The 12,946-nt window shown below is 37.3% G+C and overlaps 1 protein-coding gene and 1 pseudogene across 1 annotated transcript; one reads left to right on the top strand and one right to left on the bottom strand.

The window, feature by feature from the left end:
* Nucleotides 1-2,411: 2,411 nt before the first annotated feature.
* Nucleotides 2,412-4,968, bottom strand: LOC114747673 (sodium transporter HKT1-like; annotated as a pseudogene).
* Nucleotides 4,969-10,307: 5,339 nt separating this feature from the next.
* On the top strand, nt 10,308-10,775 carry LOC114747677 (indole-3-acetic acid-induced protein ARG7-like). Its single transcript, XM_028936026.1, has one exon. It carries the CDS (start codon nt 10,308-10,310, stop codon nt 10,773-10,775), a length of 468 nt encoding a protein of 155 aa, XP_028791859.1.
* Nucleotides 10,776-12,946: the final 2,171 nt, after the last annotated feature.

The following is a 12,946-nucleotide window of genomic DNA, read 5'->3' as shown; positions in this document are numbered from 1 at the left end:
ATCAATTACTTGCCTGATGACTTCAAGAGTGATGCTAAACACATTAAAGTTGAGGGGATCTTCTCTCCAGCTTTTGCCCTCTATCATGCAAATCAGAATAATGAACATGCCCAAGTAAGTCAGCTGAGAGAACAAAAGACACTCCTTTAGACTCCTTTTGTCTCTCTTCTTATCATTCTCTTGCTTCCTCATGCTTATGGGCAAAAATGTTGTGTATGGTGGCAGGTACCTGTTGCTGAAAACACTAAACAGACAGACATTGAAGCTGCCAAAATGCTCGGCCCGAATAAATTCTTTTCTTTTCTTTGCTTTTTTCCGTTATTTTTAATCAATATATTGCCCGATCGAATAAATTCTCTTGATGATATATTCTGCTCCCCGTAAATATACCCATTTCCATATAGCAGGCCTGGCCAGATTGTATTCCCGGATCCAAAATAAGAAATCGTTCGTCTATGCCATTTGTCAACATGCATGCAGCCAGCAAGCGATCATTATTCTACCCCATGCCCTGCTCAACCATGCGAGATGAAATTAACTATGACTTACACTGCCAGGACCCAACCAACATTTGACATGCTTCTTGAGCCAATTCTGTTTAGGTTTTCCCTCGTATAATTTTAAGAGAGTATATGATAATGATTTGAAAATAAAACAGGTTACTCTAAGGTTATATATATAATAACATATGCCAGTGAGATGCACCATCCTCAGTTCACTGTCCCAAAACAAAGGGGTCAGTTTCTGATGACAATGTTGACTTGTGTTCCTCGTATGTATGAACTAATTGCATGAAGTAATAATATATACTCCCCCAAAGTTGAAGAAGCAGCTGCATGGGGCAGGTGGAGAATGGGTCGAAATGCAGTAGCAGATCTAAATGGCAAGCAAAAAAAATTGCTGGGTATAGCAATTCTGAGAGCAGATGCGCGGTTCAATATAAGCACAAGTTAATTGGCGCATTTGCTTTATTTACTGTTTCTTAACGTGCAAGTGGTTTTATTTTAAATGGAAATTCGATCGGTTTTATTCTAAGTGAATTATACATATTCTTTTAAATTTTGTGGATGTCCTTTTTTTCCCCCCTCCAAATACACTGCATCGCCCAAGCTTTACAAGATTAGGGCCGAATTCGATATAAGCTTCAGTCAGTCATTAGTATCATGATATTTATTTTTAATTGAATTTCTCATTAGTATAATCTATTGCTTTAAATACATTATCATATGGTGGTTAATTGAATAGAAAATTGTTTTTATATATCTAAAAAATGTTTCTAATGTGTGTGTATCTACGCATATTCCATATATACATATATAATGATAGACAGGTGTAATAAATAAGAAGTATTTGGGCGAATAAAATATATATGTAAAATAAAATGAAGGCATATGTTTAAATTACAGAAATACCAGTATAAAATATATGTATCAATATCACTATGTACCCTTCATTAAAAAAAAAAAAAAAAAAAGAGTATCACTATGTACCTATCGTGTTAGCTTGTATGGCAATGATTGGGCTGTGGGATTATAATCAACGAATATGGGTGGAAGGCGCGTGTAATAAAATAAATGCGCGTTTTGTTCTGTTTCTGTTTTTGGGTTGAAGTCTGATACTTTGATTGGCGTCTTGGCCATAGTGGCTTGCGCCTAGCCGACCATATGTACACATGTGATTAGTGTCACGTAAACGCAATATTGAATTTTAAATGGATGGATATGAAAGTGGTTTTATTTCCAGTGTGTTTTTTTATCTTTTGCGAATATGTCAAGTATATGATTGTAATTTTCTTTCTTTTTTTTTCAAAAAAAAGTAGATATTGCACTATTAGAATGTTTGCATTTACGTTGGCAAAACTTTTTAGTTTTTCATTTGTTTACAAAAATTTTAGGTGATTTGGGTTTCGATATGCCTCCAGATTCAAAGAGTGTTTACAGATATACTTATATATCACTTACCAACAACATCTTCATTTCGGAATCGGCAGCGGGATGTGAAAGGGGTGAAGTGCGTGTATGATGGTGGCCTGGGTATTTGAAAGATGCAGAGAACATGAACACGCTGGCATGGCAGCTTCTGGATTATATACTGTTTATATATGAACTTATCTCTCTCTTAAATACGTGCCCCTCTCACCCTTTGCTTCCTATGTTTCTTTTGGATGACTACCTAGAGATGCTGCCAATGGCATCTCCGTCATTTCAACTCTCTCTTTCCCTTTCGGGAAGTCAGGACACGTGTCTTCCTCCGTCACCATCCCCCATATCTGCGCTGCTTTTCCCTCCTCCTCTCCAAAGTCGTTACTTCTTCAACTAACTAAACGGCTCCCCCATTAGCACGCCATTCCCTTTTTAACATCATCTCAAATCCTTCTTTTTGAGGAAGGGGGGGGGGGGAAACAGTGTGCATATTAACAGTAACTAAGACACTTATTGTATTGAGACCACAAGGCTTTCAATTTTGGAGACGATTTTCGTCAAAATTATGATGAGGATATAAATTACAAATGCATAGCTTCCGAATTGCGATTACAAGCCTTGGTAAACTTGCCGAGCTTAAATATGTTCATGGATCCGTATTTACTACAAAAGAAAGGAAGGAAGGAAGTTGCATGCATGGGGGCCATCTAGGAGAGAAGCCAAGCCTTGCCGCCATTTATGTTGAACTTCTTGATCCTTCCCAGGATCATGATGACTATGAGGATCGACTTTCCTTTGTTAGTCCATCTTCCTGCAAATCCAACCCACTCGTCTCTGCAATTCGCATCGCGTCCTGTCTCAAACGCCGTTGGCAGCTGTATCCCATCGAGAACCCCACATTCCCATAGGCGCTTACCACCTCCAGGGTGATGCTCAACACATTGAAGTTGAGGGGATCTTCTCTCAGGCTTTGCCTGTCCGTGATGCATATCAGAATCACGAAGATAACCAGGTAACACAGCTGAGAGAACAGCAGACACTCCTTCAGACTTCTTTTCTCTTTCCTCACCTCGTTTTCACGGTCCCTCGCGCTGGGTAGAAACGTCGTGTATGGTGGCAGGTACCTGTTCTCCACATACAAAATGGCCCATATCTACGTTATGTCCCATCATATTTCTTCTCCGACTTCACTAACTTCTTTCTTACTGGTGTATATATTTGGCATGATTTTAGTCAACAAGCACCATAATTATAGTATTCGTTTTCTATGGACCAAAATTTTATTCTTCGATGCAAAACACCTTCAGTTAATCCTCTTTATGAGATTCTGCGTGGTAGCATAAAGAGTTTTAAAAAACAATTAAAAATCTATGGTGCTAAGTCCTACAGGAGCCATATGGTTACCATTATAACTTTATTTGATTTTTCAACCGAAAAGAAGGAACATTTGTAGGTTCTTTCGAGATTTGAAGGCAACTTGCGTAAAAGTTACACCAAACATCCTGGAACACAAAAACAGATGGATCAAATATGAGCGCCGATGAACATGCACAGAACAGGCTCCCAAAACCCAAATAAAAATCTTCAAACGTGGAAAATTCACTAGGAAACAAAGGGACTACTAGTTCAGAGCTTATAAAATTGTGACTAATTATGCGCCATTATACTTTATCTCCATGAAAGCAAGGAGGGCCAGGGGGAGAGGGAGAGATAGTAATGAGGTGCTTACATCATGACGACGAAGAGCACCAAAGTGGCCGAAGAGAGCGTAGAAAGATCGAAAACAGATTCACCGGCATGTCTGGCATTTGAAATTTGGAACAGCGATGAAATTAATTTCTGATAGCTATTTAGGCCCTCCATGCTGTCCGACTTCCACTCCATGCAGCAGAACAGCACCAACTGGGTCAGATTCAGCCCAAAAACAGTAGCCACAAGGCACACGCAATGTGCAAAAGACAGCATGTGGCCATAACCCATCTCCTCGTAATTGTTCTGAATATAAGAGAACTCTTCTCTTTTGGTAACTTTCTCCAGAGCCCAAACCACAAGCCTCAGGAATGGCGGGTATAAGGTGTTCCCGAGAAAAACAAATGGCAAAATGAGTAACAGCAGACCTGGGTTCTGCCTGAACACAATCATGTTCTCGTTTGTGGGGACAAAACCGCAACTGGCAAAAGTGGACACTATGGTGAACACAGAGAACATGTATATGTCGATCCCTTTGTTTCTTAGTACTTGTCCTGCACTTGGCATGATTCTCATGTAGGATGAGACCAAACCAGAACCCGCCACGTGAAGCACCATAAGGTAACCCAAGATCACAAAAGCAAGACATCTAATGGAATTTTGCCTCAGTCTGCCCATATTATCATTTTTAGCCACACTAGGATCACTGCAATCTACAGTACAGGCCTCATTCTGTTTTTGCATAGACACTAAACTAATCTCGATTTGATGGGCACTTGACATTGGAGGGTGCTGTTTGAGCGGAAGAGGGGTTTCTCTGTCTTTAAGGCTCTGTTTCTTGAAGAGAATGAGGGAAGAATATAGAAGGTCCAGCATAGAGGAGAAAACCTCACCGCCAAGGAACATGAGGAACAAGATGACAACGAGCTGGGAATCGGAGAAAGCCTCCATTTCCACCACGGTCATGCTGGAGACGGTGGATGCGGAAACAGAGGTAAAGAAGAGATCCAAGTCGCTGGGGGGAACAGGGATTCTGGGCTTGGAGACCTTGAGACCAAGGAAACCAAAAAGAGACAGGATTATGAAGTACAAGAGTTGGAAAGAAAAGGGGCTAACGTGGAAGGCTAGAAGACTATAGAGGGATTTACAGAAAGTGATGAGAGCGCGGAGATGAGCAAAGAGATGCAAGTTTTTGAGAGGAGAGCAAAGAAGATGATTCACTTTTTGAAGAAGTGGAAGAAGATGGCGGGTGTTACTAAAAGTAACAAGAGCAGCCAGATGAGATGATAGACGACGCATGTTTTTTAATGGAGACCAAGGGAGAAGATGATTCATGTTTCTGAAGAAGGTGGTGGGCGTGGAAGGCTAAGATAGAAGGGAATGGAACTGGGTTATTGATGGGGGGAGGCAGAGCAGTAGGAGGTTGCAGCGAAAGCGGGTGGATTGAGAAAGGGAATGAATAGGAGAATTGGGTGCGTATGATTGAGAATGCAACAGAAGGCAGAGTGGGGCATGGTTGGAAGCTTGACCTCTTCCCGGTTGCGTTCAGCTTTAAATTCGCATATTGATCACACCGTGCCCCATGGGATGTGGGGGGTGAAGTAACGATGGGACTGGAGCGTGAGGTATGTCTGATATTTGATGGAGTAGGACAACGGATTACAAATACATGTGGTTGTTATTAGAGGCGGCCAAATCCGCACCATCCACGAGGAAGCATCCTCTATCCTCATCTCATGGATGGGGCAGCCAGGGTTATTAAGCTCATCACTATGATCAGCTTAAGCTTTTCCTTTCACCCCCTGGGATTTCGTTTTCCTCTCAGGTTTTCATCCATCCCTTCCTGACTTAGCTTTGTGCCTGCTGACTTCTGCCTTCTTTCACGCGTTTTGTAATTCTCCGCCTCAACTTTCGCAAGAATATCGATCTCTTCCTTGACTTTGAGAGATCGAACAATTCCACAATTATATTTCCTCTGAATACAACTTCTTTCTACGGAATGATCTACCTATGTATGCTTTATTCCGTCATGTTGTTGAGCCCGAATCGGTGCCATGTCGCGTGCAGGTTTATTGTGACAATACAATTGAATTGGTTGGCATGGATGGCGAATATAATCATGCACTTTTTATATATGGTTCTCATTAGATGCACTCTTTGTTTTCTGTATTTACCATATTACGCTGGGTGATTATACGTATGTGTGTTCAGTGGTTGTTTAGGTTCGTCATTCTTTGCCATCTTCCACTGTTACTTTCCTCTATGTTGATGACATTATACTGATGCAATCCCAGTAAAGCATGATTTGTGTGATCCGTATGTATTGATCTATCTTTCTCTATTATGATTTGTTAATCAATCCTCCCAAAATCCCACTTCCTCATTTATCCCTCCACCTCAATCAATCGTCGTGTGTGTCCGTCTGTTCTACATCATTTGCTTTCTACTTTTGTCTTTTTCTATGTGGGATTGCTTATCCCGCTCCTATTTGGAGCACTAGCCAAGCCAGCAACCGACCGACGCTCTCACTGGTGTCTTGTGTTTTTGGTCACTAGCTAGCCAATATCAAAAACATTTGGAACTTATGAATCCTGTCTCCATCACGTATCCAGGCTAGTTACTTATTTCATTTCAAATCGTCATGGTCATTCCAATTTTAACATCTTCTTCTCCAACATAGATACATGCATATTGAATTTTAATTATGATTTAAAAATGCTCCATCATCATTATTGGCACAATCCCCCACTTCACACGTGCTTCTCTTTCCGCCTCTTGCCCTCTTCTGCCTTTTATTTCGCTATCATCCTCTGTATATAACCCTCCACGTCAAAAAGGTATACGATACGGTAACATACAATAGTAACGTAAATGAAGCGATTTTCTTACACTATTAGTAGATATTGATCAGAGGCATAATAGCTATAATTATCATAAATCTATAAATTAATCATTAAACGGTTAGATCGCGCGCACACATAGATGATCGATAACATTGCGCATGTGATGTTTCCACTTTCTACATCCGATTTTGTGGCTTTCTGTCTATTTTCATCTGCTCTGTGGACTGCCTCTGATAACGTGTTTGCCGTTTGGTATTCCTTCCATTCAACCTTTTTCCGTAAAATTTTATTGTTCTCATAAACGATATCCCTATTTAGTATTATCAAAAAATCTAAATTCAACTTGCGTTACGTTTAAATTAATTAAAGGAAAGTTTTCTAATATTATTTTTTTATTAACAATGTTTGAATTGTGATCTCGTCTAAAAAATTATATCGACCAATCAATTAATCTCTCATTATATTAAATTCCTAAGCCATATTTACACGCATATGTTTGAAATAACATTAATTATTTTAACCATTTTATGTATTCAAACATTAAAAAATTACAAACTACATAAGGTTACATAACTAAATTTTTTTTAAAAAAAATGATAAATGATAAAGTTTAAAATATGCTCATTAAAATTATTTTTTAACCTGCATGATTTTAAAGATAACTTTTGTTGCTAAAAAAGTTTACTTTAGTGGAAAGCATATAAGTTAACGGCCAACTAATAGTGAAGTAGATAGGTAGAAAATGAAATCTTAAAGATAGATAGAAGATATGTATTACTTTTCCGGTCCTAAATATAAGACCTCTTTCGTAGTGTAAAATTCTTGTCCTAAATACAAGACCCGTTTTGTAGTGTAATTTACACTATGAAAGGGGTCTTATATTTAATATCAGAGGAGTATATAAATTGTGATTTCATAAGGGGTTTATGGATTTTGAAAACAGAAGCCAAGGGATGTTTGTAGGTGTAAAGTAAGATAAAATAGAAAGAATGCCGATGCATTTTACTCTTATTATTCTTGATGATGAAGTTTTAGAGTATAGTTATATGCACAACAGCACAAGGGAAATCAGGATATTAATAAACCCCACGGGGTTAGGTCGACTGGCTGGGGTCGTCCTAGCTTAACCACGGATCTCGGGTTCGAGACGTGGGAACGCAGCACTCCAAGGGGTCAGGGGGCGCCGTCCGTATGGATCCTTGCAAGCCCCCGAATCCGGATTAGTCTGGGGACGTTGTCACGGCTGAAAGACGCCTATTTCCTTGGGACACCGGATGGAGTAATCCAAAAAAAAAATCAGGATATTAATAACAGAATGCTTCTTTTTTTTTTTTTTATCTGGCGTCCCCAAACAATTCATTTAATTCTGAATATGAAGCGATATATATAAAAACATATAAGAGGCAGAGTGATTAAGGCAGGCTTGTGCATTTGTTGAGTGATACAGACACCAATAGGAACCGCATTTTTGTAATAATTTGTGAATGTCTGTAGTGCCGAGTTCATGACGAGAATCGGAGAGGATGTGTTGGATGCGGCTGCAGGTACATAGAGACCAATATGTAGGCGAAGCTGCGTGGATTCCTCACGTACGTACCTGCCTCTCCACCGCCTCACTCCAGACTACGCCTGCCCTGCCCCCATCTCACCAGCCATTGCAAATTTGAAACTATTCTCATTTCGCCACACAAGCCCCAACAAATCCAAACGCTCACCCCAACTCCACACTAATGTCCCTTTACCTCCAATTCTTTGTGAATGAATCAACAGCATCCTCCTTCTGCCATGCATCTGCCCACTGCGGCCTTACTCATCACTCATTCCCTAATGCCCGAAACTCTCCAATTAGGCCCAAGACCACGAGAATCCAGTCGACCAACCCCAAAACAACAACCAACAGCCAACAACATATCCGTAACACGTTGGTGAAACACGATCAATCGCGGATATTGACTATATACCTGCACCTTTAATTTAAACCTCAAAATGTTACTAGTACTTTTTTCAAACGAACAAGAGACGTGATTCAGCAGCAAAATAGAAAGTGGGGTGATGACAGTCCATATACAGGAGTCCTAATGAGCACCGAATGGGAACCCACCAAATGGCGAAAGAATCCTCGTATGCCCCCGAAGATAGATTATTACGAGCTATACTTGGCATTCAAGTATCCACATCAAAGGAAACTTGCCTAAAACTACTTATAGGTGATAGGGGTCGAGTTATTAATGTGAGATGGATTCATAACCTTTACCACGCCACTCTGACAGAGGAGCCTACTTATCATTGATGCTATTCATTGTTCTTCCACTCCCATCTTTTTTTTCTTCTTTTTTTTTTTAAATGTTTACGGATTCTACCATTGTTATCATATGTTACTTTCTTTATTTTTCAATTATTCCATGTTTAAACCTCCAATTTGATTTCATTTTCCTACAATCTGTTTGTGGGTTTAGAGATGAAGAGAAGACTTAGTCCTAGACATGATCAGAATCAATTGGATGAGTGCAAGTTTATTCCATGAGGGGAATAATCCTCAACCCTAATGCTTTCATTAATTAGAAGAAGCTCCCCATTAGTACCTTGCTTTTTGCTCAAGGGAAATTGCAATACTATTCTTGCTTTATTGCAATACTGTTTAGTTTAATTGAAAGCGAAATGTACCTTCCCTCTTGAGTTCTTTTTTTGACCAGCCCTTCCTCAGTATTTCAGGTTCTTTCTTTATTGCTGCTAACGATTCCGTGCACTTGCCGGACGGATCAACTTTCGTAAAACTTCCTCTCATTACATTTTCTTTATACACAAAAAACATTTAAAATCACATTCCCTTTCATTTACTGCCGGTGCAACGCATGTGTTAATTTTTCTAAAATGTTCTCCTTAATTATTTATATTGAATCTTCTTTCAATTTAAATAAAATAATCAATACAAATAATTTTTTCAAAAAAAATATAAATTTAAAAAATAAATTGGATTGAAATCTTATTCTTAAGAGCAAAGTAAATTTTAATCCGTTCAGGGGGGAGTATATTTCAAAATAATAATAATAATAAGGGATAATTAATTTGTAAATCCTTATAGTTTCAACTAATTTTGAATTAGGTCCTTATAGTTTTTTTCTTTTTTATCATACCATTATACTTTCACCTATTTTTAATTAAGTCCTTATATTTATTTTTATTTTTATGAAGTTCTTATAAATTCACCTTATTTTTAATTAAATCCTTGAACTTTTTATTCTTTATTTTATAAATTCTAATAATACTATTCTATTAAACATAAAATAATATATATTATTTAATATTAGTTTATGAACTATAATATTCTAAAAATAATGAATTATTATAATAATTTTAACTTTTGCCAGCAAGAAAATATTAATTGCTCTAAAAAAATTAATTAATTATATTACTTATTTTTATTATATGCTTGTTAATTTAATTTCATTATCAATATTTTATATTTCAGTATTAATCTATTTAATTAAGTTTATATTTAATTAATAAATAAAGATTAAAACTATATAGACCTGATTAAAAATTTAGTGAAATTATAAGGATTTGATAAAAAGAAAAATAATTACAAGGACCTAATTAAAAACTGATAAAAGTATAAGGATTTGATAAAAAAAATTATAAAAACCTGATTCAAAATTAATTGAAACTATAAAACTTGCATATTAATTAATTCTAATAATAATAATAATAAGCTAGGGAGCGAAACCCAGTTGAGTTATTTTAGGCGAAGAGTCAGGGCCCTTACCTCTCGCCCTTAAAGTTGGTTTACCACTTGACTGACTCCATCTGCCTGGAAGCCAGCCCTGCCTCTGCCCTCTATTGCTCTGCAACTTCAATGGCGGGTGCGATGAAGAAGGGGGATAAGATTCGTCAGATTGTCCGACTCAAACAGATGTTGATGCGCTGGAGACGTCTCAACCTCGGACGCCGTACCCTCCTCTCCTCGGAATCTCACTCTTGTCCCCTTCGTCGCACTCCCTCTGGCTTTGTTGCCGTCTACATTGGACCCGAAAGCAAGCGTTTCGTCATCCCCACTCGCTTCCTCAACCTCCCCATCTTCCTTGCTCTCCTTAAGCGCGCCGAAGACGAGTTCGGATTTCAGAACCCTGGCGGTTTGGTTCTCCCCTGCGATGTCTCTTTCTTCACCCAAATCACCCATTACCTCCACGCTGACGAAGAGCGCTACGGAAAATTCTCTCTCGACGACTTTCTCAAGCTCGTTTCCGACGTCGCTTCTGATCTTGCAAGGAAAGTGCCCTTGCTTTCACTCCTCTCCTCCAGAAAGCCCGGGTTTGACTCCTGATTTCCGCTTGCTTTTTCTTCGCCGGCGATATGTAGCGTCCAGCACCAGGATTGTGCTTCTTTTTCTATTCCTTTTTGCTCTTATTCTCCCTGTAGCGTGGGTTTTTGGTTCTAATCATCCTCGAATCCATTCCATAATTTGAGTGAGTTGGATTCAGTGAGATGTTTTTGAGCTTATCTTTCGCCTCTGCAGATTCGGATAATCTGTATGTGGTAAGGTTATACCAAATCTACGTCTTGATGACCACGATCAAATTTTTGTGATCAATGCTTAATGACGTTTCTTGATTTTAGATCTGAGTTTTGGGCCAACCCTTGCGTTTTTGTATGTTATTACTTCTCCATCGTCTTCTGCAATTTTTGAACTATATTTTGCTATTATTATTTACACGTTTGAAATGACCCTTTTAATTGTAATTTATGAGGGAAGTTTTATATGGATTTACATAAATAATTTCAATAACAGCCTTATAATTATCCTCTTTTGACCAAAAAAATCATTTACTTAATTAAGCTGTGGCGTGATTTGCGTATTCTTTCTTTCCTTTTTAAATGGCATTTTTTGGCATTCAATTTATGCTTATGCCCTCTGGCAAACTTAACTAAGTAGTATATTCTTGATATTATCTAGAAAAACGTGTGATTTTTTAAATTTTATTCTTTAGTAAAATTCATGATCACAATAAAGTGTGGGTATAATTAAAAAGAAGCAGTATTTTCAAAATGTAATTACTAGATATTTAAAATTAGCTGGCAAATAATTTATATTTACAATTAAATGCGACTTTAAAATTTTCAGGAGTAGTACTATTGGCAATTCAAATTATTGTGTTTTCTCATCTGGGCCAATGTTATTAAAACATTCGCAGTTTAGCAGAATGGAGATCATTTTTTATGTCCGAACCCAATCAGAAAAGAAAAGAAAAGAAATTAGACCCCTGGTGCAATCTGAGTCCTCTGCATTCAGTTAAGGCTTCAAAAGATTTTGACCGATGTACAGGCGCCCGTTGAGTCAATTGATGTTTTCGATGCAAAGGGAATCTCGTGCTTCTGTTGTGCATTCCGAGGGCGGAATGGATGTTCCCCGTATTTCAGTTTTTATTATTTTTTCATTTCCACACATAAAATCCATACCCTTGTAATTCTTAATATAAAATCTACTTAATTAATTTGATTAGATTAAAAAATTTAGATAAATTAGTTGACTATAAAAAATATAACATATTTTTTCTAAAACACCATAATCATTTTTAATATCTTCTCTTCTTCTTCTACTTGATTATAGTTGAAAGAAATCTATATAGATAATTTTAAAAAAATTGATAAATTAGATTAAAATCAACTCAATAATTATATCCTATATAAATAATCGCATCCTTTTTTTATCCTGCCATATTCCGTAGAATGGAGTTTGCCTCCCATGTCTTGTTTATCGGCGAGTATTTTAAATTTGGGATATCTTTGGTACCAAGTTGGGGTAAATTGCGGTGGCAAACAAAAAATAATAATAAGTTAACGTAAATTGCACAAGCTATTTTTAATACATTTGAATATCTCCAATTTTTAATATAAGACTAATTTTAATACAACAACAACAAGCCTTATCCCACTAGGTGGGGTCAGCTACATTAGGGGTGGAAACAGACCAGGTGGCCTGTCAGGGGCCTATGGCCTGGCCTTCATTTGGCCTGGCCTGGCCTGGCCTATTTCGTTTCCCAAAAAAGACAGGCTCAGGCCTGTTTGAAGGCCTGTTTAGTTAAAGAGGCCAGGCTTAGGCTTTTTAAAAAGCCTGTTAAGCCTGTTAGGCCGGCCTGGGCCTGTTAGGAATTTATAATTATAATATATGAAAAAATTAATTAATACTATTATTGTTAATGTGCTATTTTAATTTATTTTTTAATTTTAATATATAGTTAATAGCTTAATCTTTTCTTAGATTTTGAAGTTTAGATGACAAGTGAAGATAAAAATATAATTTAAAATAATATATCAATAAATAATGTGATTTTTAAATCTTAAAAATATAAAGAAAATAGGAAAGAAATTTTTTTTCCAAGAATGATAAATTAACTAACTTATGTGTTATGTTAATTTAAGTATGATACCCTCTTTATTCATTATAAAATTAGTATTTTTTTCCTCTTCATTTATTTGTCTTAATTTTAATTTTTT

This window comes from Neltuma alba, unplaced genomic scaffold, assembly GCF_004799145.2.
Source record: "Neltuma alba isolate B1F8T4 unplaced genomic scaffold, ASM479914v2 tig00005401_pilon, whole genome shotgun sequence".
Taxonomy (NCBI): domain Eukaryota; kingdom Viridiplantae; phylum Streptophyta; class Magnoliopsida; order Fabales; family Fabaceae; genus Neltuma; species Neltuma alba.
The sequence above is the reverse complement of the archived record's forward strand: the minus strand, read 5'-3'. Positions and strand labels throughout refer to the sequence as shown.